Below are 25,479 nucleotides of genomic sequence, written 5' to 3'. Positions count from 1 at the left end.
GGAGGGCAAGGTGGGTGGGGGAGGGTTTTGGGTCATTATATATTAATATCGAGGGTGGTGTCCAGCTTTACAAGTAAGTCACGGCCCCAAATATTGAGGTGGACAGGGAGCACAAAAGGGCGGATTGTAGCAAGGGCACGGCCTCCTGGTTTAGATACCGTGACCCAAGACAAACTTTGGCGCCCGGGTTTGCTACCCCTGTCCCCTACAACTCTTTAGAAGGAACTGTTGGCCAACTGACAGGCCAGTCCTGATCACAAATCACCGTAACGTCAGCTCCAGTGTCCACCAGTCCTGTAAAAGGAAAATTATTTAAAAGAAGTGTTAACTGAGGTTTCAAGGGGGTGGAGCGACATTGTTAGAGCAACAAGTTGAGAGGATGTGTCGTGAGGCGGCGACTGAGACAGCGTCGATCCAAAGCCGCCTCCGCCCCGGGCTCGATCCTCTGCGGCTGGCACCTGATAGGGGACTAAAATCAATTGTGCAATTGACCGTCCACACAGGAGCGACTGCGGAAGATGGGTCCACACCTGAACCTTAATAACACTGGTGTAATCGGCATCAGTGACCCCTGGGATGACAAAAAAAAACCCTGTTTCCCAGCGTGTGAGCGAGGGAGAACCAGACCCACAAATCTGGCAGGGAGAGGTCCCGTCACCTGTGTAGGTATGGCGCAAACCTCCCCCGGCAACTGAAAATCAGCATCCTCCTGCATAATCAAATCAAACCCTGCACTTCCGGCAGTCGCCGCCCTCATGGAGTCTATGGATTGTAAGGCAGAGGAACAGTTGTCTGAGTGGGGAACACCCCTGTTTGGTCCTGGGTTCGGGGGGGACCCGTTGTGCGGTTTCCCGACCCGTTACGACACCGATTAGCCCAGTGATAGCCCTTCCGACACTTGGGGCACTTCTTTGAGGGGCGGGCGGGCGCCGTCGATGAGCGGCACTCCCGCTGAAAGTGACCCTCCTTACCACAGTGATAACAACGCTTCCCCTCCTTCCTGCTTTTCCGCAGGGCGGCGGCCAGAACCCCAGCTTTATGTGCTTGTGTGCCGATGTTTTGGCACGCCCGCAGCATGTCCGACAGCTCTAGAACGCCAGCAGCTTGTGCCGCCTGGAGAGCACGGCGGCAATCCTCATTCGCATTTTCAACCACCATTTTTAACAGAATCTCCTGAGCTGCCGCAGGGTTATCCACCTGTTGGAGGATAGCCTCCTGCAATCTGTTGGTAAAATCCATAAAGGACTCTGATGCACCCTGACGGATACTGGCAAAGCTTTTGGTAGGCTTGCCTGAATCCGGGACCTTCCGGAAAGCATGCTGGGTGCAGGCAGAAATAATGGGGAAGACGGCCTCCTGGAGTTGAAACTGCATCTGAATGGTGGCAAACGGGCCTCCCCTGCTAACTACTCATAAGTGACACCTTGCGCTATATATACCTGGGCTTGGCGTTCCGCCATCTGCCGATACTCACTAAGCCAAATAGCATACTGACCGGGTGTCAGCATCATGCGCAACAGCGCCTTCCAATCTTCAGGGACCAGGGTGTACCCAGTACCTAGCCCTTTAAGGAGACCACGTACATACGTGCTAGTGAGGCCGAACTTGCGAATCGCTTTCTTTACCTCTCTGATCACCAAGTAAGGCAAACTGACCCAGTTTGTAAGCTGGTTGCCTTGGCCATCATCCTGCCAGGTCACCAGGCAAACTGAGACTAGATCAGCTAATTCCTCTGCTGTAAGATCTGGGCGAGTCTTCGCTGCGTGAACCATTTGTTGCACCAGCGAGAGCCCCTGAGCAGATGCTGAGGACCCCCTAGGGGGACCCCGGAGACCACTCACTGGCTCCAGAGGGGAAGACAAAGAAGGCGGCAGTAATTGAGGCACTGTGGGCGAAGCAGGGGGAGGGATGGCTGCAGGAGCGGACGGGGGTGGTGAGATCGGCAGCCCCTCTATTGGCGCGGGAGAGGGTCTTTCCGAGGCGACACGCTGTGTCACATCGCCAGGAGGGGGGATGGCTGCAGGAGCGGATGGGAGTGGCGAGATCACCAGCCTCTCTATTGGTGCGAGGGAGGGCCTTTCCGAGGTGACACGCTGTATCGCGTCGCGGCAGAGGTGCCAGGCATGTAAAGCCTGCACGGGCGCCCAAGGCTCTTTGTGCAATGTCTGGCCCAACCGCTCCCAGTCCGCTAGCTTAAGGGTTCCGGCTTCAGGGTACCACGGGCATTGGGCACTCACCTCCTGTAGCAGGAGAGTGAGTTCTCGAGTGGGGCAATCATGCTGAGCCTTACGCAGCAAATACTGTAGCTCATTGCGATGTTGCACTTGCAAAGCAGAGAGGGAGCTTCCCATGCTTACCACAACTAAAAATACTCACCGGGATCCGCGAAGCGGATGAGTGACACGTCTGAAACCCTTGCTGGGCGAGGTGAGTGCTGAGGGCCCATGTTTGGGCGCCAGTTGTTGCGGTTCAAATACAAGACAGAACAAGGCTTTAAGCAAGCAAGCAGGCTGGTCTGCCGACGGGCTCGTCTCCTGTCAGCTTTTCACCCTCTCTTTTATTCTTTCTCTTCCCCCGCGCATTACATACTCCAACAGATAAAAGGAATACACTGGTTTTGTTTAATATTGTTTTTTACCAATATCTATCTACCGCATTCCTTGCTCTTGGGCCTTGAGCCCAGTCCTGGGAGGCTTCCCACGGTTCATGTCATCTGGGCGAGATTCCAAAGTTCATGCCCTTGAGAGGAGCCGTGTGTGCACTGCTCCTACACAACACTCTGGGTGTGCCCTGAATGTTGCCAAGTGCATGAACCCTGCATGAATGCTACAGTGTGACAGAGGCCCCTTGATGGTTCATTACTGTGTTAGTAACACTTGTCCTGACATACAGATTATATCAACAGTGTGTTAGGTGTAGTATCTAAAAGGTGTCATGTAAGATATCTTATACAAAGTTCTATCATGCTGGTCCTGAAAATTCTTGTGTGATGTATGTATGGGGTGTATACAAAGACTTACTAGACTAGAATGCCTCACCTAACATTAATACATACATTTCACAATGATAGTAATCACCAGTGTGTCCCAGACTTTCATAAAGACCTTACTCAATGTACTTTTATAGTACAGTATTACTGTACACAATCAATTGGTTCAACTGCTTATCGTTTGATGTTCAGACCCACTGTCTATATAATCCACAGTCTGTCTCCCTCATTTGCTACTTGGATGGCTTTTTTACTTCATGTCCCCTCATTGTATCTGCCTGACAACCATGCTGGTCAGACAAGCAAATACACATTCCATTGTCTAAGGCAGACTGCTTATGTGTTCCTTGCCAAACACATTTTAAGAATATAATTCAAGCACGTATCCGTAACTCTGTGTACACACCCCGTGTATATATCTCTCACAAGAATTTTTGGGTGTTAGCTGTTTGTATATTATACAGATGATGACCATAATGCATTAGGTGTAGTGAATGTGTCAGGCCGGACGAGTTACTGACACAGAGTAGTGAACCGCTAATGGACCTCTGTGTCACAACCGCAGACCAGCCTGTATGGCAAATCTTTTATGTTCCTATGTAGCGTATGTATCCTGAGGAAGCAGAAATAAGTGCCTGATGATGTAGTTTATGATGCACACAGTGAGTGCCAGCTCTCTTAATTTAATGATAGATCCTTTAACTTGCTTGCTGAGCACCTAAAACCCTCTTTAAAAGAAAACAAAAACAAAGATATGCTAAACCTACCCTTCTGTGATTGGCAGTACAAGATGCATGGTATTTTTTTCAGTACCAGAATGACTTCTGTTCATAATGTGACTTTGATCATGTCACATCACATTTAAATTATGCAAAAGTCAATGTATTTTTACTTACTTTACTGTATGTATACTCTAGTTTTCCATATTTCCATATGTATCTTATAAACAGAAATCTAAATTAAAGACTATAAATGTGTTTAAAAGAGATTTATTTTTATGACCGGTTTGGATAGCTATTCGTAGTAAGTGTGCAAAGAACTTATTGAGGAAGTGCTCTCCTCCCCCTCCCCCCATTTTTTTTAGAAAATCAAAAATCAGACCCCCTGTTAATAAAGATCTACATACTGCGGTTCTATCTAGCCTTAGAAGACTGCTTAGTGAAAATTAAGTATTGTGACTATCTCTTGTGCTAATATTCTACCTATCACCAGGTCTCTGTAGTTTGTGTGCAGCTTTCATTTTATGACACTGGAATTCTTGCTGCATTATTTAGGTGGGTTTGGGTTACAGCCTCATTTGGTGGGGTTAGCTTCTGGCAAGTTCCAAAGATAGTAGTATTGCTCTTTGCATGCAGTCCTTGTTTATCTTTGTGTGCAATCTCATTTGCCTGAATGCTTTATGTGGATCTCTGCATATTGGGCATATTAATCCTTTGAGTTTATTAAATTGTTTTTATAAAAATTATTTGCTGTCACCTCTTTTTAATTTTTAAATCTTTTAATTTATAAACCTTGTGTATATTGTTAGAATAAGTACTTTACCTTTGCAAAAAGAAAAGGAGTACTTGTGGCACCTTAGAGACTAACCAATTTATTTGAGCATGAAGCTCATGCTCAAATAAATTGGTTAGTCTCTAAGGTGCCACAAGTACTCCTTTTCTTTTTGCGAATACAGACTAACACGGCTGTTACTCTGAAACCTACTTTACCTTTGGCTACCAAAAGCATGCACAGGAGGGCCAATCCCCGCAGAAACTTGTTGTAGTTGTTCCTTTGGATAATTTGACTTTTAATATTTTTTTGTCCATAGTCATGATTTTTTTCATTCCCTAATTTGTCCAAGCATTCTCAGTTCCAGCTGACATTCATATTGTCTTCCTTCCTTCCGCAGCTGTGATGATGTTGGCAGCAGCTTGTTAATCTTTTTTCCTCTCCCACAGACTGCTTTCGGTTGCAGAGTACAATGTGCTGAGCTGCTTTTGTGCTGGGTACAGTTTAAATGCCAGCCATTCAAATTCATTTTTATCCCCTGCACACTCTTCTGATTCATGTGAAACATGTTTCCTAATACATGTTAATTTGTCTTTGTAAGACTGAAGGGTCTCATTGTTTTCTTTATTAGCTGAAGTTACAAATCAGTTTGCCTCCTGTACTGCAAAAGGCCTTTATTCTTTGAAGACAATAGAACCCAAATTGGAATCTCTTCTTCTTTTTGCTGTTCCTCTTTCCCTCAGTCTAAGTAATGTTACTCTGAGATATACCAACCTTTCATGAGGGCAAACTGTTAATACTGCATGTTATGACTAAACCCAATACAGACATATAAATTATTAGGTTTTTATACATATTTAAATAATTTTCCATGATCCTTTAGAGAGGACTTGAGAGATCTGAGTTCACTTCTCTGCTCCCCCATAGATCATATCTGACCATGGGAAAGTCACTTATTCTGTTAGTGCCTCCATTCCCCATCTGTAAAATGGAGAGAATACTACTTTTTTTTATCGTACAGAGGTGTGATGAGGAGAAATACATTAGAGTATGAGCTGCTGAGATGCTACATTAATGGGGGGCAAACAGGAGATTATAACATTCTCTCTCTGTATAGCACATTCTGACGGTAGACTTCTAAATTAAGTTATATAGTGTGATCCCAAACCACACACTTCTCTGCCCATTTGGGATAGGTCTACACAGCATACTAAGCCCGGGTCTTTGAGTTTGCAGATGCAGGTCACAGAGTTTCCAAAGTCATGCATGAGCAGCCACGCTGAATAGGAAACTTGGGCCTCACAACTGTGCTGACGTGTCCAGGGTGCTCTATGCAGACCTGAATCACAACTTCAGCTTCTGTGGGCATATACTGTTGTATCCCAAGGTTCCTACCATCTTCATCAACTGTAGCCGCTTTAGGGTGTGTTTCATAGTGGGTGGTGGGAGAACTCATCTGTCCATCTGGTTGATGTTGACCAGAAGTGTTTGGGTGGTTTTAGCATGCCAACGCATCCAGCTGATCCGTTTTGTGTCCACATGCTCCTAGTAAGCAGAACCATCAAAACGTTCTTCAACCCAGTGGAAGAACCTCGTTCTTTCAGTCCTGTTTTGGGAAACGGGTGGCACATCTGAGAGACTCTGGTGGACGAGTCAGTGGCAGTTTTTGAATTGCCGAAGACGCTTCTTGGAGGGGATGGCTGAGATGTGAGCTGTCCCCCAGCTGATGCTGCTCGTGCCTGTTGTCTTAGCTGCATGTTCTCCCTGTGTAGACCAGTGCTTCTAGAGTGGGGCCATAAGCACAGACTGGTGGGCTTGCATCATTATGCAGAGCTGGCATGACCAACTGTGGGTCCAGAATTTTTCCACGAAGAAGCAGATGTTTCTGCAGGCTGTATCACTTGCCCCTAACCTCCAGCATCAAGGCACCCGCCTGAGGGTGTGTGCCAGTCCAGCAGCAGGTCAATATAGCCATCTGGAAGCTGGCTACCCCAGACTGCTACAGGTCCATGGCTAATCAATTTGGAGTTGGCAAATCAACTGTGGGATTGATTGTGGCCAAGGTTTGTGAGATGATCAGGACTGTGATGCACCCAGAGATGGTGGTCATAGCAAAAGTTCCTGAAATTATTGCTGGATCTGAGAGACTGGGCTTTCCAAACTGCGCTGGGGCCATTGATGGGACTCGTGCCTGTAGTTTGCCCTCCACAAGGAGCACGTGAATACATAAATCGTTAAGCTACCACAAGGGCAGATTCATAGCCACAAACATGGGATGCATTGGCAGGGTGCATGATGCCAGGGTATTCCAGAGATTGAGACTTTAGCTTCATGGAGAAGCTGGGACATTATTTCCACCCAATGACCCTTTTATAAAGGGAGTCACTGTCCCCACTGTTGTCCTAGAGGATGCCGCTTACCCCTCATTGCCATGGCTATGAAACCGTATCGTGATTTCAGAGAACCTGGCAGAAGAGGTTCAGCTACACAGTAGCTGTAAGATGGTGGTGGAATGTGCATTTGGCAGATTGAAATCCTCTTGTCACAGCCTTCTAAATCATTTAGATGTCAGTGTCATCAATGCAGTCCACATTATTGTGGCTTCTTATATTCTGCACCACGTCTGCGAGAACATGGGGGAACATTTTTACCAGGAGTGGATTCAAGACACTGCTGGATTTCTGAACAGATACGCAATGTACCGCCAGACTGGGCACTTGTCATGACTAGGGCTGGATCCACATGCGCAACAGAAATCTGGGATGCTTTGTGCTCCTACATAATGAGTTTGCATGGTCCCATGCATGAAGAGCAATGAAATGGTATTTGAGGTTGTGTTATGTAGGGTATGGGGCAACTGTGGGAAGATATTTGTCAATGTGTTGTATTAGATATTGTGAATTTTGTAAACATTTTCATAAAATGCATAACATCAACACTTTTCATCAATACTGGCCATGGACTGCAACTCAGTTTATGGATTATTGTGAAGACAGTTTGTAAATTTGTATTGTGATTGGTTACTGAGAATGGACGTGTAGTGACATTCATTAAAGTCTGTGCCACCTCTAATATGACAATAGCAAACTTTATTATATGTAGCCTTGCACCCAGTTATTTACATACTAATGTACGAACCAGAAAGGTAGACCATCTGTCATTAAAACCTACAACCTAGTAAACTCAGTTCCAAAACAGTCAAAGGTTAGGGTTCCCAAACGAAATGGCCAGCTATTTCTGGGTGTCTGTTTTCTCTCTTTGTTCTCCTTGGGTTTTCTGATGCATTCTGTATGTGTGGGCTGCGATTGTATTAGTGTATGAATGCACAGGGTACATTTATCTGTTCCATTTGCTATTGTTCATTGCCTGTGACATGATCCAGCCACCCCCCAAGTTGTCCAAATGATGCATAGCCTGCAGGGCATTATAGTGTGGAGGGGACTCGCTGTGGGGCAGGAGCTGAAGGTGGCACTGGGGCCTGCAGCCTGGTAGTGATGAGTGCAAGTAACTGCTCAAGCAGCTCTTGTTGTGCTCTGTCTTCCTCCCTCAACCCGCAGTCATGGTCCAGGAATTTGTCCATCAAATTCTCCTCACACTTTGCAGCCTCTTTCTCTCCTCCCATCTTTCATCCGTATCATTTTGATATGCCATTTGGTCCTTCTGGAATTCTGCATACTGATTTGTTTTATGTAGCAGCTCTCCCATCAGCTCATCTGATTCCTTCCCCTTGCTTGCAGTAGGTTGGCCCACACTTCCAGGCTGCTGATGCCGTGTGTTTGCCCTGTGTGGAGGTGGAAGGCCTTGAAAAGAAGGGGGGGGGAGAAGGGGGGAAAAAAAGGGAGCACATTGTCTGACCATATTATTTTTTTCAAAGTACATGTTCCACTGCATGAAAGGGGCAGCTTTAATTAAAGGTCAAAAATGATACTTTATCAATGGGCTGTATTTTATTCACACACCAGACTGGAGACTTCAGATATCTTTTGGAATAGGTAGGAGGAAAAACAGCACAATAAAGATAATGGAGTTCAAGAAGGCAGACTTTAGCAAATTCGTGGAGTTTAGTAGGTAAGCTTACACGGGGAGCAAGTCTAAGGGGAAAAACAGTTCAAGAGAGTTGGTAGTTTTTCGGAGAGACCTTATTAAGGGCGTAAGAGGAAACTATCCCACTGCAGAGGAAAGATAAGAAGTATGGTAAGAGACCACCCTGGTTTAACCAAGCAATCTTCAATTATCTGAAACTCAAAAAAGAGTCCTACAAAAGGTGGAAACTAGGTCAAAGTACAAACACACATATGTAGGGACAAAATTAGAATGGCCAAGGCACAAAACGAGATTAAACTTGCTAGAGACCTAATGGGTAACAAAAAACATTCTACAAATACATTGGAAGCAAGAGGAAGACCAAGGACAGGGTAGGCCCATTACGCAATGAGGGAGGAGAAACAATAATTGAAAATGTGGAAATGGCAGAAATGCTAAATGACGTTTTTGTTTCCGTTTGCACCAAAAAGTTGGTGGTGATTGGACATCTAACATAGTGAATGTCAGTGAAAATGAGGTAGGATCAGAGGCTAAAATAGAGAAAGAACAAGTTAAAAATTACTTAGACAAGTTAGATGTCTTCAAGTCACCAAAGCCTGATGAAATATATCCTAGACTATTCAAGGAGCTTGACTGAGGAGATATGAGCCATTAGCAATTATCTTCAAGAAGTCATGGGAGAGATTCTAGAGGACTGGAAAAGGGGCAAATATAGTGCCTACCTATAAACAGGGAAATAAGGACAACTCAGGGAACTACAGATAAGTCAGTTTAACTACAGTACCTGGAAAGATAATAGAACAAATAATTAAGCAATCAGTTTGCAAATACCTAGAATATAAGGTGTAAACTAACAGCATGGATTTGTCAAGAACACATTGTGTCAAATCAACCTGCTAGCTTTCTTTGTCAGGGCAGCAAACCTTGTGGCTGGGGGAAAGCAATAGATGTGGTTTATCTTGATTTTTAGTAAGGCTTTTGATACTGTCTTATAGTAGCTCCATCTAGGATGTGTGTGTATTACTGATTGGAAAACGGTTTCCTGAGAGTAGTTTATCAGTGGTTCACAGTCAAGCTGGAAGGGCATATTGAATGGGCACAGTTCTGGGTCTGGTTCTGTTCAATATCTTCATCAGTGATTTAGATAATGGCATATCTAAAGAGAGTACACTTATAAAGTTGGCAGATGATACCAAGCTGAGAGGGTTGCAAGTGCTTTGGAGGATAGCTTGTATTGATAACTCAATAGGCCCATAAGCAGGAAATCCTTCCATCGGTGCATTAATAAACATGGCACCAGAAACTTACCAGGCTCCATCTGTGGCTCTGGCGCTTGCTCTGATGCTTGTTCTGCAGTGGACTGCTCCCCAGAGCACCCCCAAACAGTTCCTCTGAGCACGGACACAGGACATGCTGTAGCTGCTCTGGCAGCATAGACTTTCTGGTTACTGGTTTCAGCCCCAGGCTCTGGCTCTCTGCCTGCGGGGGCCAAGAGGAGGTTATATGGGTGCCATCTCTGCTCAGCACGTTGGTGTACACGACTATGGGCTCAGTGCTTGCTGCAGTCCCCGGCACCTAGTCAAATTCCTTGTAAAAGAGACAGGAAGATAGGGAGTTCACAGAAGCACCGTTGGCTTCCTTGGCTTTTCAGTACCATCTTTAGCCAATTGATTGCTCTCTACTTTGTTGGCTGTCCCATCGATCCACTGCACTGCTTGGATGTAGTTTTGGAGACCTGATTATTGCTTGTGCTCTTGGTGAAGTTGAATGTCTTGCTCAACTCACATCAGAGGCTAACCGGATTCCAGATGTGTTCCTCTGACTATCCAGCAGCACACCTGATACAGGACTTCCTAGTGCTGGCCACGGTAATACATGTGAGCATTGACTATGGGAAATGAAGAGTTAACTGCTGAGTCGGCTGCTTTCGGTTCCTGGGAAACAAGTGGGAAGTTTTGGGATTGAAGTGGTGGCTAAGTATAGCCCCAGAGATTGTGGGATTGCATTGGCAGTTGTTCCAGGCCGGAGTTTGGAGGAAAGAGTTCTCCATTGCACATATTTGGTCCAGTAGATGGCACTTTCAAGAGCAGAAAGGTATGTTGGATTCATAGATTCCAAGGTCAGAAAGGACCATTGATCATCTAGTCTGACTCCTGTATAACCCAGACCATAAACTGACCCCCAATAATTCCTGGAGCATATCTTTTAGAAAAATATCAAATGTCTTAAATGTATGATGACTAAATTGTTCTTTTGGCTGCCACAATTTCAGACAGGGTAAAGCTCTGTGGCTGATGTATAGTTTGAATTTTGTTCTGCTGTTCTGGCTTGTAAATGTTCATTTTCCATAATTTGCAAGTGGTTAAATGCTAGCCTGAATGTTCACATCAGCCTCAATATACTTATTTAAATGTATTTTGTGCATATTTGTACAATTGTATAACGTGAATGAGCCAATTCAGGAATACTAGAAAACTGAAGAAGGTGCGAGGGCTGCACAATGTTAAGGATACATCTCAAGATAGATAATGTTCCTATTGCAACGATTTCCCGTTAGCGTAGTTCCGACCCGTCTGTAATATTGCCAGTTGTAAGGCTGTGTGAAAGAGGGAAATAAGAGTGCGGCTCTCTTTTTTTTTTTTTTCCTTCTCTCCCCACTGCTTTGCCATTAACCTCCTTCTCCCCACTCCAGCCTACTTAAACAAGTTCACTGGTACCTGTTGACAGTATGCAGATTAAGATGACTGTGGTTTAAACTAAAGCTGAGCTTGTATTGAGTCACTGAATCCACACTTGATCCTGGCAAACACAAGTTATTCAAAATCCAGTTGCGGAGAACATAAATGTCAAGCTCTCATGGCATATAAAAAATGTTTTGTGCAGAATTTCTGCACAGTTGCAGTCCTTGGAAGTGATTTACTGTTCAGTGGCTTGGAGTTTTTGGTGCAGCTGAGGATCCTATTTCCCTTCACATAAACATGTGTTCTGTGGTCTTTCACATCCAGCTGATCCCTATTGGCCTAGATTTGCGCTTATGCTGCCTTCAGACAACTTTCAAAAAAATATTCAGTTGAACACCATATTTTGATTACCATATTTTTTCTTGAGGCATTTATTTATTGCTTCTTAAAAGGCAATCAGTTAAAAAACTTAAAGTGCAGTCATTCTTCATCAGTAAGGCTTTCTCTTTCAGCCCTTTTCCAGCACCATTAAACTCCATTGAAATAACTATATTAGAAGAGGTCTTCCGAACAACTGAAAATATTGGCGTAAGTGTCTGCGCTAAGCACAAAAGGTGTAGTGCGTGAGTGTGTCAGACTCTAAAGGCTTATAGATGTTGAAAATAAAATAACATGTCTGAAAAATAAATTTTTGGCTTGACTGGTGTAATTTCAGAGGTTTCAGTGCAGCTGTTAAAGAATAATAATTGCATTGTCTTGTTTATCTAACTCTAAGCCTATATTTAAAATAGGTTGCAGAGCAGCTTTTTTGCATTGCATTAATAGTATTGCATAGTTCTTTGGAAGCTGGTGTTTAAAACCTCTTTTGGTTTGGTTTCTCATTGTCAAGCCAAATAGGTACTGCATGTGGTGTGACGTTAGAGTGCAATAGTCACACTCCAATATTTTTAAAATCCCCTGCAGTCTACCTTGTGCTGTGTAGCTCCCCAGCTAGCAGTAAGCAGCTACTGGAGAGTAACCACCATCACATGGATTCTGCAAGTTTAGCTTTCCATGTAGATTTTAATCTATTTAAAAAGCAAAACCAAAAATCCTCTATCCTGTCTGAGTGGGAATTTGCTTTTTCTCTATGACCTCGCCCCCCCCCCCCAGTTGCAGAATAGCACCTCTCATGATAGTGACTTCTTTGTCTTCCCGTCACAGCCTGTTGATTATCATGGTAGGATTAAATAAACAAATGCATACTGTATTTCAGAGCAGGGCACACCTAGCTTTGGACTTTGGTTTCTTCTGAGAAATGATACAAATAAAACCAAACCTGGATCAAACTGTCATCTTTTTGTAAGAGCCTAGAAAATGTTGTGTAGACCTCTGAGCTACTCTACCCTTTTAACCTTTGAGGCTAAATATCTACACCTGATTAAGGAAGTAATAACTACAAAGAATTATTACTATTTTTAAAGAAAACTTTAAAAGCTATCATATCTGGCATTTCTTATTGTACAGAAAACTGCTTTCTGTGCATCATTCTATCATGACTCCATGGGTCTCAAACCTGGGTCCACAGGGTTCCCAGCTGACTGTTCAGGACTGTTGTCCTGGCTCCACTGTTCCCATTGTTCTGCTCTTACTCAGCGGCTTGCTACCAACTGACCAAGTAGAGAGACCATGAAACCTGAAGCTACATCTAGAAGGCTTCCATTGGGCCCTGATTGGAGGAACACCAGGACCTATTTAAATAGGGCTTTCTATTTAAACCCAAAGAAAGAGCGAGACAGGAAGTTGTCCACATAACTGGCTGAATTCCTGTCTGGCAGCTACATTGGACTCTGCCTTCTCACCTGGATCCTGTTTCCCTGCCTTGCTCCTGGTTCCTACTTTCCTGATCTGCTCCTGCCATGTTCCAGTTCCCTGTCCTTGGTCTCTGACTCTTGGCTCGACTCCAACTCTGGCTCTGACCACCGAAGCCCCAGTCATGACAAGTACTCCCCATTATGTATTAATGGCTAGTACCATACAACTCTTCATAGTCCCCTTTTTCCTGTTGCAATGTGCTGATTTTTTTTAAATTATAATTTTTCCATTTTATACTTTTATTACAATAGGCCATTTTTAAAAAAGGCATCCTCTTGAGTTTAACTGCAAAGGCTTTTAAAATTCTGCACTGTGGACAACTTCTTGTTTCTTGGTTTGATCATTTGAAATAATTAAGGAAACTGATTATAATCAAACACCAGTGTGGCTGCTGATTATCATGCTGTGCTTCTAGCAATCTCATGAGTCTCATAAATGCTTTCCAAGGTGTGTGAAGAGTAGTCTGATTCTGTTTTGTTTTGCTCAAGTAGGTTGAGCAGAATCCTGGGAAAACAGGCATGATGTCAGGTTCTGAGAAAGAGCAAGATGGCAACAGAAGGGTATTTGATTTTTTTGATTTAGGAGTTAGCTGCTGGATGCTCCTGGTGTGTGCTTCATTAGACTGCCTAATATACATACATTTGCCCAGTCTGCAATGTGCTACGTGCATGCCTCCTGTTTTCGTAGTCATGCCTGAATGCGTTTTACGGAGTTATTTATAAAGATGCAAACTTAGTTTAAAGGTCAGAAGTGTTTAATAGGTTTTCACTACATTTTTGTGCTTGTCAGGGATTTTTTGCTTTTAGAGCTTTTTCTCCATCCATATTAAATCTGTTCCATGTCAACAGCAACACATTTTATTTTTTTTAGGGATAGTATTGCATGGGTTAGAAAGAGGTAGAACTTAATTTTAATCTAGAAGTTTAACATCAACTAACGTTTCTGCATAAACACTTCAAAAGTCCAAATGCTTAAGGCTCATATCCTATGAACAATAGTAGGTATAACTTTAACCTTGAATAGTACCATGAATGGTCTGTCCCATTTAAGAGAAAGGGGCTATTCACAGTAGTGAGCGCTATGTACAGTAATTGCTTGCAAGTTCTGGCCCCAAGTAGTTGTGGTTCTCAGAAGATGGTCTATAAATCACCATTAGTCCAAGGAGCCTTTCCTGATGGCACACACAATTACATGTTTTTTAAAAGCCCAAGTATTATCAGGAGAGGTGATCTATGAAGAGACCTCTCTCCTGAATCAAACTACAGAATGAAAGCATTGGAAAACAGCTGGTATATACTGTAACTGTCTGCTTAGTTACCAGAATGCAAGTAAGGCTTTTGAAGTACAAGAACTAAACATCTATTGTTTCATTTTTCATAGGTTAGACGAGTACCTGGCTCCAGTGGCCATCTTCATAAGACAGAAGATGGGGACTGGGAGTGGAGTGATGATGAGATGGATGAAAAGAGTGAAGAAGGCAAAGCTGCATTTTCTCAAGAAAAGGTAAGTTGTTTTCTACTAACTGCTGATATGCTAACAAAGTAATGTTGTGTTTTCATTTTTTTCTTGAAAGTATTTCTACAGTATAAAATAAACTACAACAGCTAATATCTAACTACTTCTTCTACAGTCAAGAAGAGTAAAAGAAGTGGCGAATACAGAGGTAAATTGTCCTTTGTTACTTTACTGCTCCCAAATAGCTTGGATAGGAGGAAATATTGTGTTAGCTTCCAATTCTTATATTTATAAAAATTGGGGTAAAATTGTAGGGCCTGGTTCAGCAGCCTTTCTGCTGAGTAGTAAATAATTTTGAGTAGGGGTTGAGCATGAAGGTTATGTAGGTGGGCCTGGAATGATTACCCAGAGGGTAAAACGGCTAGGAAATTCAAGCAGATTCTGCTCATGCTTTCTAGCTTTGAAGTCTTAGTAAAAAGTATTGATTAAAATAAGCAATTTGGCTATTTTTTAATGAATCTTCAAAACTGGATCACACTAATTACTACCATTTCCTTCACACGAATGATGGCTGTTTCTCTGTAGCTGAAATATCTCCAAAGAATTTTCAGCCTTTTAGAATCTGTATTGGTACTACGCATAACTGGTAATTAGAATGGTTCATACCATATGCAGTATAATGGTTCAGTACAGTGGTACAATAGAATAGATTGATTCAGTCACCCATAAACACAAAATAAATACCATTTTTAAATGCCATCTTCTTATGCTGAGACTAAAAGGGATTCCTGCCATGTATAAATGGACTAATGGGATTTCTGGTTTACTATCAAAGTTCTATGTAGATGCTTATTTATTGGATGTATGAAACGGATACATTCTTCACCTGTAGCTTTGGATCCTCCAATCCCGAGTGATGTGTTGCAGAGTCCTACATAGAGGCTGATAGTCTGCAAAAGTTTTGGTACAACAGGATTCTCTGAATTCTGTGCTTGTTCTTTCTCTGACCCCAGTGCTCTTCCTTGACATTCAAAGAAATCATTCAAATTCTTCCTGCCTGAAACTCTCAAACATGGAACCAGTTAACCTGTGGTGTGCTCATCTCTTTGGAAGTGGCTGTTAAGATCTGAGATGCTTTGTGGTGCTGTTCAGTGAACTCCTTGCTGCTTCTTTAGATCAGTGTTCAGAGCTAGAGGTGACATTCAGGATAAAAGTATATATTGTTTGAATAGATCAGAGATTTGACACATTCTTCCCCCTTCCTTAAACAGTTTGAAAGCTGTATCATCTGCCCAGTAAATCCCAGACTTCATAGATTTAACAAATTGGGTCTTTGCTAGTAGATTTAGGAACATCTGAAAACAGTCTACTTAGACATTTCTTTATCTGGGTGGTTAGTGAAGTAGTTGGCCCACCCTTCTGGACTAACGTGTGTTTATAATTTTAAAGCAGTGGGTCTGTAGCTAAGCTTCTGACTTCAAAGGGGCCAAATCAGATTCTGTCTAAATATTTTTATTCTGAAGGATTTGCCATATTCTAAAGTAGTTGGCAAGGACACAGGTTCTTGTCCCATTCCTCAAAAAAATTCCAAGTTGTTCCATGGGAAATTACTGCCATTGAAAGAGGAAGTAAACCTGATAAGGTGGCAGTCTTTTGTGTGGTGGCTATGCCTTCATCAGCCATATGTGATGCAAAGAAAACTAGATTAATCTTCATGTAGTATAATTGCACTAGTTGTACAGCTTTCCTATGGAAAAGCCTAACCTGTGTCTGGGACAGCACATCTATGGCTGTAGTCAAAGGGGCACAGGAGGAAATTTCTCCCTTAAATTTCCGGGATGAAATAGTAAACCAGGCCCTGAAGTCCTTGGAGTTATCATCTGCCCTGTAAAGTCTGCATTTATGCATTCCATGTAGTAAGAGTTCTCCTGGAGTAGCTAAGGGACACCCACAGCTTCTCTATCCATAAAATCAAATGGTTTCACATCTGCTTCTTGATAAATTTTCTTTGTTTCCTCATTGACATCTCCACATCTTGCAGTAAGGTCACTCTCATCTTTGGCAGGAGAGCTTTGTCATTAAGGTTATGAGCTGCTGTCATGAAAATCTTAGCTAAAGTAGAGCTCTCTCCCATTCATTGAGGAATGGTGGTTGTGGAAATCCTCTTAATCAGGAACAGCCAGTGAGGGAGCCAGGCATTCTGTCTTTGCAAGATCTGTGCTTCAGAAAAGTTAAGGCTTAACAGAGCTAGAACCAAACCATCAGGTAACTCATCTGATTATACCAGGCCCACCTCAAATCCAGCAAAGATCTAGGAAGTCCGTGCTCTTATGGCTTATTCAGTTTGCTTTGTTGTTACAGAATGGATATTAAATGAAGTTGGATCTTAAGTGTTTGTAGAAAGGAAGAAATACAAAACTGTGTAGACAAAAGCAGCCTAGTTTTGATATCTAGTCATAAAATCATAGAATATCAGGGTTGGAAGGGACCTCAGGAGGTCATCTAGTCCAACCCCCTGCTGAAAGCAGGACCAGTTCCCAACTAAATCATCCCAGCCAGGGCTTTGTCAAGTCTGGTCCAGGAGACCACCTGGCATTAATAGATGCACAGGCTTTGTATCTCCCAGAGACGGTTATGCGTCTCAGTATCTGAAACTCTCCCTGCTATTTTCCATTACTGTTCTCCCTTTCCAGAAACTAGGTTAATGTACAATGGTTATAAAAATAATAAATCTTATGGATGATTACATCTGGGGTGATGGGTGGAAGTGTAAAGGTTCACCATAAATAATGATGTGCTTTAACCAAGCACTCTCAGGAAGGGCCTATGATCTTTCAGACCATCCTGATCCTTTTAGGTAATACCTCTGTGAGCCCACACCCCTTTTTGGTATGTCTGATATTTAATAGAGGAAAGCTGCACCTGACAATAAGGTCATGCCACTTAGAAGCGAAGCTGCTCAGATTCAATAAGTAGACTCATCTGCTTGCTTGCCATTCCACCTTGGTTTAAACATTCCAAGCGTGGCTTGCTCAGTTCTGTTTATTCTCTGAGAACACTGGTGAGTTTAAAGAAAATGGTCTCACCCTGGGAACTGTTCACATTCAGCAGATGCTCTGGTTCTGTAGTGGATGCTGATCCTTCCCCAACCAATGGCCTATGTCCCGGAAATTGATATGTAGTTTCCTTTGGGTTCCACAAAGTCTAGCAGCAACCAGCCTTGTTCTGCTCTCCTGACATGTGCTTTTCCAGCTTTACCCACTGTCGCCCCCTATTTCCTGCCTCCAGACTTAACCAAATCCCTCCTATCTCAGCCAGTCAAATTTCTTTGCCAGTTACTTAGCCCACTTCAGTAGGTCAGATGTGGAAGGCCACAGTGGACTTCGTTAGTAAGGGGGTAGTTTGTTCACAGATTTGATGGGTCTCCAAGTATAATTTGGGCATCAGTTCTTTAAGTAGTGGTCTCTATTTAAGTTTCCCTTTCGCTGTGTGAAGGTGGGATTGCCAGACAGTTCTTTTCATTCCAGATTCATCATTCTGAATGTACATGTAAAAGTCTGGTACATCAGACATGCAGAATCGTCCACTCAGTTAAATCAGTAATTAGTTCCTAGGACAAGAGTTGTGGAGTTTTTATACGGTTTTCTTGCTGGTTAAGAATTGGTTACTGTTTAGGTTAGAAATGTGGAGGAAACGTTCTTATTCTTCCCTTAATCTCTGTACATCTCTAAATGCTGTAGGATATTGCCTTGGATCAGAGGTGGTCAGAGTAAGACGAGCAAAATACTTGGAGCATGTCATTGGTGCTGTATGCCTGTCAGTCTTCATGGGGATGGGCAACCCTATCACTATGAAATGGTGTATCTATAGATGTAGAAATACATGTAAAAAGGTTGTAGTCTTAATATAGACAAATTAGTTAATCTAAAGCATTCTTTTTTAACTCTTGCTGACCAAGGATTCTTTAATTTCAGTAAATGCTAAATTTGTGCCCATACAGTATGTAAATTGATATGTTAAAATGACTCCTTTTATGAATCTCAAATGTGTGGTGTCTTTTTTTTTTTCCTTAATAAGTATGTCTTAACTGGCATCACTGTCCAAAAACAAGCATTCATAAAACTCTTTTGGTAGTGTGTGGATTTTTTTAAAAATCACTTTTCATAAAGATTTCATCATAATCTTTTAACAGATTTCCATGAATGCCACTAATATCCCAGAACAGATCCAGAATCTATCTATACAGGACCCTCAGGTACTGTCAATAATTACAGTTTATGGACTTTGAGATTTCAGGGAAGTACAAATTCTTATATGGTGGGGGTGGAGGGGAAAGGAGAACATTAAGATGGAGACAGAAATAATGAACATGGATTCCAATATAAAGATTTGGCAAAGCTGGTGAGGTCAATTGTGGTAGACTCTCTTAGTTCTCCACCTACAGCTAGAAACAAGATTTAACTAGAAATAAGACTAGAAACTTAGTTCTGTGTGAAAACAGCTGAAGAACAGCCCAGTATTCTAACTCCATATCTATTACTTAATAGAGTATCAGAATTTGATGCTGAGCGGAGAAAAAAAAACTTTCATCCAGCACCCTAATTTAAGCTCCATGATTTGTGGTTCTGTAATCTATTTAAATACACAGACTGTTCTGCAGGTTTCATTTGCACTTTAGACCTAGCACTTTAATAAAGCCCTTAAAAGGTGCTTGAGAGTCAGAGTTATATATTAAATATTTTATGCTTGCATCAAACCTATAACAGGGAAACTACTTAACATTTCTGTCTGGCATCCATTGTAATTTACATGCTGCTTTTTTACTTAATAGTCCCTGCCTACTGTTAGTGATGAATATACTGAAGTTCCACATGCAGTGAATCTTGTTCTAAGATTAAGGTAAAGGATTCATCTATTTATTTTTGCGTTCCTTTTTTGTTGACTGTGTTATTCCTGATCTCCCTCATTAAACTTCCATAATATTAGCATAAAATAAAAATGTTAACCTCTTTAATCTCCCAGTATGACCAGTATGAATTATGCTTCCATGACTAATTGGTGTCTTTTAATTGCTTACTAAAATAGAGGAAAATGAAAAGCAGAATATGAATGTGGCTTCAGGCTACATATATCCTTCATTAAGTATTTTCTTTTTTTCCTTGCAATGCAGGATCACAGTCAGTGATTTTTAATGAGTTTCTTTCACACTTCAGCAGTCGGCCTCTGACAGAAATAAACCATAGCTGTATTACAAGTTGCCTGCTCAAAACATTTTTCACTAGCAGCTTTGATCAGCCACTGTGGAGAAATGACAGATATCTTTTGAAAGAACATTTAGTCTTTTAGGAAATGGAGACAAATGTGATGTCTGACTTCATAGTTTTTATTCAGTAGAAGAAAATCAGTTTATATTTTAATAAAATCAGTTTACAGCTTATTATAAAATAATTGCTTATTAAGTATCAAGCTTTATTCTTGGGGAAAATTATTTTTTCACAAAAAGCTAGCTAGCTTTCTATGTAATTTTCATAGGGTTTTTCCTTAAATGTCTAATTTATTTGAAGTAATTTACAGGGGAACACAACTTCAGAACTTGTCATCCTTCTGCTCATGCAGATAACGAGGTGATAATCTCTTCCACAGGCATTTTGTGGGGAGAAAAAAATAAGAGTATTATGACATTATACTTAATTAGCACAAATACACATGAAGGGAGTACAAATGGCCTTTCTATAGCCAAATGTTTTTTAATAGTTGACTCTAAGCCAGAAACAAAACAGCTATATATAAAGTGCAGCATGTGATTTTCCTGAAGGCAATAAAAAATTAAAACTCCTTTATTAGAAATCAGTAAAATATCTGCATGATTAATCCAGAAAGCCAAATATCCTATGTTAATCCAGAAAGCCATCCTCCTCCTCTTGTGACATCTACAGGAGATAGCCCAGTCAACAATGGCTGGGTTGTGTGGGAGTCAGGGATAAGTGACTTTATTTAAAAAAGTCTTTTAAAGTGATTTGGAATCAAGTTGTGCAGCAGCCAAGCTATGTAACAGGGCAGTCACATTGTTACTCTTCTCCTTTCCATCTGCCCCTCAACTATTTCATACTCATTTTCATCTTATCTCCACTTAGACCATAAGTATCTTTCCATGTATTTGTACAGTGTGTAACACAGTGTGGTCATGATCCTTACTGGGGACTCTGGGTGTTATTCCCATAATGATTTATTGACCAATTGGGGTAATTACTTGAAAAACAAAGCTCGAATATTGCCCGTAGGGAAGACGGTGACTAATGTTCTAAGAATTAAAAAGAAAAAAATTTAAACCACTAGAACAGATGTAGTTCGAAATGCTAGCTGGCGGTCATGTTTAGAAATGTGCAATGAAAATCCCTTTGATTTTACTTTCATATCAACAAAATAGAATGCAAGTGGATTCAAGAATTCCTTGTGTAGATTATATTTTAAAAGCAAAATAAGAAACTATTCACTGCTTTTTACTAGATTAACATGGGCCCTTAGTTTTTTTTCAGAATCACTCACACTGAATCAAGCTTTGAGAAGCAGTGAGGTAGAATGTGTGGGGAGGTTAATTTCTGAACAGGTAATTATATTGAGATTTAGTGGAAGAGAGGAATTCTGTTTGGTTGGGTTTTTGTTGAAGGGGGCGTGTGTGTGTGTGTGTGTGTGCTTAAAAAAGTCTATAATAGAATGATAATTTATGTACTATATTTCTGTATCAGTAAGTTGTAATAAGTTTTGTGACAGTTGCTAATAAGGTTTATCTTGCTAAATATTCACAGTTGGGTATTGCCAAAAGAGTTACTTTGTGCTTGGGGTGGTATGGCTGACAACAGACACAACCTCTTCTGAAATGAGATGTAAGAGGTTACTGTTTTGCTTTCTTTATCTCTTGGGGTTGTGATGAAGGATGAGGCAGATTTACAAACTGGCATTTAAAAATGATATAGGATCTGATCTTTCAAAACCTTATTTATGTGACTAGTTCTTGCTCATGCAAATATTGACTTATGAGTCAAGTTTGTTGAAAGCAAATCCATAATGGGTAACTGGACTCTTTGGCTACAAGTATGCGGTAGGTGCAAATAGTTCTTTGGCGGGGGAGGGGAATAAAGAATCTTGTTTTCTATAAAGCAGAAAGATCCATAAATGCAAACAGAATTCTTGGGTCTTGACAAAGAGCCTTTTTTCTGAGGCACTGACAGACAGCTGGCTCTTAGCAGCTGGCTGAAATGAAGCTTCTAATATTTTTCATTTTGCTTAGTTAATTTTGTTAACTAAACTTAGGCTTATAATAGCTAGGAACTTCGTCTTTCTTTTCTGGCCTGTGCAAAATAAGCGTTGCCTCTATTAAGATACCTGCAGTGGGTTGTTGTAGACTTGGGATGACCTCTGTCTAATTCTCCATTGTGAAGGTTGACTTTTGACTGGAGGCAGGCAAAATAGGAATGAGAACTACTTGAGCTGTCAATCAAAGGCAAAGGAGCTGCATTTCCTCTTCATTAATGAAACTAAAAAGGAAAATGGGTATGGGCCTGTCTGGACATGGCAAGAGCTGTATTATCTGTGGGGAACAAGGCTTTGTTACACTACCACTTAAAACTTGGTTTGTGTGTTTTTGGTTCTTTGATTCTTATTTACTAAATGAACTCAACTATAATTTAGCAATCTATTAGAGCTGGTTAAAAATTACTGATTTTTTTTTCTTTTAAATAACATTTTATTGGCCAGATTTTCAACCAACTCTAAAACCTGTGTAGTCTATCTTAGGTGTTTGTAGAACATCAGTGTCTAGGCTCGTTGGTCCTGCAGTATACCTTGTTTTAAATTACATTGTGTGCTTTGCTTTTAATCTCATTATAGGTACGTTAATAGCAGCTGTTGTGATCTGGTGGCAAAGGGACTGGGAAACAGACTCCTGGGTTCTGTTCTCCATTCTGTTGTTGACTTGAAATGTGACTGTGGGCACGTTCAGTTGAGCAGAACTTGTGCTGGAGAAATTGCAAGTTCTTTACATGTAAAAGGAGGTTCAGGCTTCACTGGACATATGAGACATTTTAATCCATTTACAGTTTAATATTTTATCATAATAATTGCTTATTAAGTATCCAGTTTTATTTGGATAGCTGGACCTAGGTCTCTGCATATTTTGGGGGAGGAGCGGGTGGCAGATCATCCCAGATGAATGCTAATAAAACCCTCAGACCATACTATGAAGTGTTCCTTTATCACACATGTTACAGAAAAACCATTTTTGAGAAGAGGTTTTAATCTTTAGATCTACTTGTTGTCAGTCTATCTGTGAAACCATGTGCCTCTTGTTACTTGGACCCCAACTGAAAGGAGCTCAAAGAAAGCATCAAAATGTTTTAAAATAATCTGACTTAGCTGGGGCCCTATATCACTACAAGCAAGTCCAGGGTCACACTGGAAGGGAACTTTCCCTCCGTCTTCAGTGGCATAAGACTCTCCTTTCTAGCAGCAGCTGAGATAATGGACCTTAAAGTTGTGACATTTCTATGTATAGGAAAAGTTGTTTCTGGCCCAGAACTGTGAGTGTCTGCTTATGTTATAATTAACATATATCATGTGAATTTTTTAATTCTATAATGGAAAAGCACACTAATTCTTCAGTCATGTAGTTGCAGCTAATAAAAACTCTGTTCAACATATAGTCAATATATCTCACTTTTGCTTCCATCACATCTGTGTTCAAAGTGGAGGGAAAAAGCTCTTGTCTTCTACATATAAGGTGACTGTGGTCAGTAGTTTGCTTTGCAACATGCTACATTCAGCTGGGATTACAAAATGGTAAGCAGCGAGAATGCTCCTTAGGATTTCTGTCTTTCTGTCTCCGCTGCTGATTTTTAAACTCCATTTAACATTTCCTGCTGAGATGCTCATTAAGTCTTGTGGCCAATACAGATTTGAACACCTCAGAGAATTTTTATTGTAATCGTTAGAATGATCCGTAACAGTGAGAGTCAGCGTTAGCATGGAGTAGCTATCAACTACGGTATATTAAAAAGGAACATTCTCCTGATATGTTACATGCTACTGTCCTACACCTTTAATAGAAAACATATATATTCAAATAAGCTTTGTGAGCTGAGCTCTGAATGGCAGAACTGAGAACTTTTTAAATCATGCTTCTTCATCCAAAATATTGAAAACTCTTCTTAAAATGAAAGTTCACTCTTCAAGCACTCATGCTTTTAAGCCCATTAAAGGACATTCACAAGGTTCAAAACAAAATGACTCAGTGGGTTTCATTAGTAGTTTGCAGCAAGTACCTTTGAAAAATTAAAAAATCCTTAGAACTTGCTGGAAAAAATGCAAATATTTACCAGCAGAATACACGCGGGAATTAATTAGCTGTAATCTTTGATAGCAAGACTGTCCAAAGTGTTCATGTAGACCAGTCACCACTTACTTCCTCTGCAACTCTGTTTGCTGGAGACTTTCTTAAAGACCTGTGCTGAAATAAGCAGTGGTGGGTCACACAAAAATAACTTTTTCTTGTCGTTAGTGACAGCAGCAGAATAAAAGTGCAGAGCTACATCCCAAATTGATTCTCTCAAAAGAAAATTCATGTAAGGGTGCATCTTGGTTCCTTTCTAGGCCAAATGTCTCAGTCATGCTGCTTTATGATAGTCCTGTTAGATTTCACAAGCTAAAGAGGGTTTAGCTGGGTCAGTAGTTTATTGGACATATCCCACGCAAGACCTAGATTGGTGGTTTCAGCCCTAAAATAGCCATCGTTTAAAAATTCCCTGGAACTCGTTATAAGAATGAGTATTTAGCTCTGCTGGTCCGGCCAGGTTCCAATTTGAGTAGCTGATTTTTTCCATCTTTAACTTGTATTTAGTGAGTAGTCTTGTCAGTGGGACTAATGTGGAGAAAAATATTTCTCAGTGTGAGCAAAGGTAGCATTATTGAGTCTTAAGTAATTACATTCTGTCTAGTTAGTTCTCTATTGCAGTTTTAGTTGTTCATTTCCTGCCCCTGGAAAGATTGTTCTATGGTATTGCTATGCACTGTAAAATAGCGAGTGCATGTCACCCCAGAGGCATTGATTTAAAGTAATCCCTGTGTATAACTTATCAAATTTCTTTGAAATAATTTGGTATTAAATATTTACTTACACCAATGGTTTTTGTAAAGTCAAATTCCATTCAAAAGAGTACACTGCTAGCATTATGCAATGGCCTGAAAAATATTTCTGCTCTCAGAAGATTGTCTGTACTTTGCGTGCAGTATAGCTACATCCATTTGAAGATCTAATGCTGTCAAAGTACCTACATGTTAATATATTTCTCCCTTACCTACATCATCAGTGTTACTTTGGTATCCTCTTGTCATGAGAAAATAATTCCTGTGTGCTCAAAGCAATCACTACGAGTAACTACATAGAAACATACATTACTTCCTCTCCACAGAAAGCTAAAATATGGTGGTTTACCTCCAATTTTAAAGAGCAGAAAAAAAGGAAGGATGACCCTCCCAGGCTGCAGTAGATCCTTGATACATATACTGTGGGTGGATTTTGAAAGGATCTGTATGGTATTCTGGTCACACAGCAATGATCTTGGTAGGATATAAGCAATAAAGGAAGAGTTGACACTGCCCCAAGACTAATTCAGTATAGTTCTTGTGGACCAGATGAATTTTTCCTGTGGAAAGACAAGAAGGGTAAGTACTTTCCACTTGCACTTGCAAATGGGGTATTATGTTGTATAATTGCATATTTTATTTAGAAAGTTGAATATGGAGATAATAAGAAATAAGAACTGTTTGCACTTATTTATTCATAAATATTGTGAATTATCATTTTAACTAAAATAAGTCCATTTTCTAGAGTAAAATAAAATTTTATAATGGTTGTTATAGTATGTGATTAGTATCTGCTTTTTAGCTTCTTAAGAATCTTCCTCTTCTACA

The 25,479-nt window shown here is 41.0% G+C and overlaps 1 protein-coding gene and 1 long non-coding RNA gene across 4 annotated transcripts in view; one reads left to right on the top strand and one right to left on the bottom strand.

Moving 5' to 3' along the window:
* Positions 1–25,479, top strand: part of STK39 (serine/threonine kinase 39) — a 205,852-nt gene that overhangs the window by 104,812 nt on the left and 75,561 nt on the right. For 2 of the 3 annotated variants that reach the window (XR_012664368.1, XM_048869756.2), the window contains exons 11-15: positions 13,551–13,619; positions 14,440–14,562; positions 14,690–14,722; positions 18,707–18,769; positions 19,346–19,413. Coding sequence is in view for 2 of the 3 variants with exons in the window: in XM_048869756.2 (XP_048725713.2) it covers positions 13,551–13,619; positions 14,440–14,562; positions 14,690–14,722; positions 18,707–18,769; positions 19,346–19,413 (356 nt within the window). In the remaining variant the exon portion in view is untranslated. The remainder of the gene's footprint in view (positions 1–13,550; positions 13,620–14,439; positions 14,563–14,689; positions 14,723–18,706; positions 18,770–19,345; positions 19,414–25,479) is intronic. The other variant, XM_048869757.2, reaches the window with a different exon arrangement.
* LOC142068541 (uncharacterized) overlaps positions 1–25,479 on the bottom strand; it is an 80,272-nt gene that overhangs the window by 1,712 nt on the left and 53,081 nt on the right. The gene's annotated exons all lie outside the window — the stretch shown is intronic.

Source organism: Caretta caretta, chromosome 11 (assembly GCF_965140235.1).
Source record: "Caretta caretta isolate rCarCar2 chromosome 11, rCarCar1.hap1, whole genome shotgun sequence".
NCBI lineage: Eukaryota > Metazoa > Chordata > Testudines > Cheloniidae > Caretta > Caretta caretta.
The sequence above is the reverse complement of the archived record's forward strand: the minus strand, read 5'-3'. Positions and strand labels throughout refer to the sequence as shown.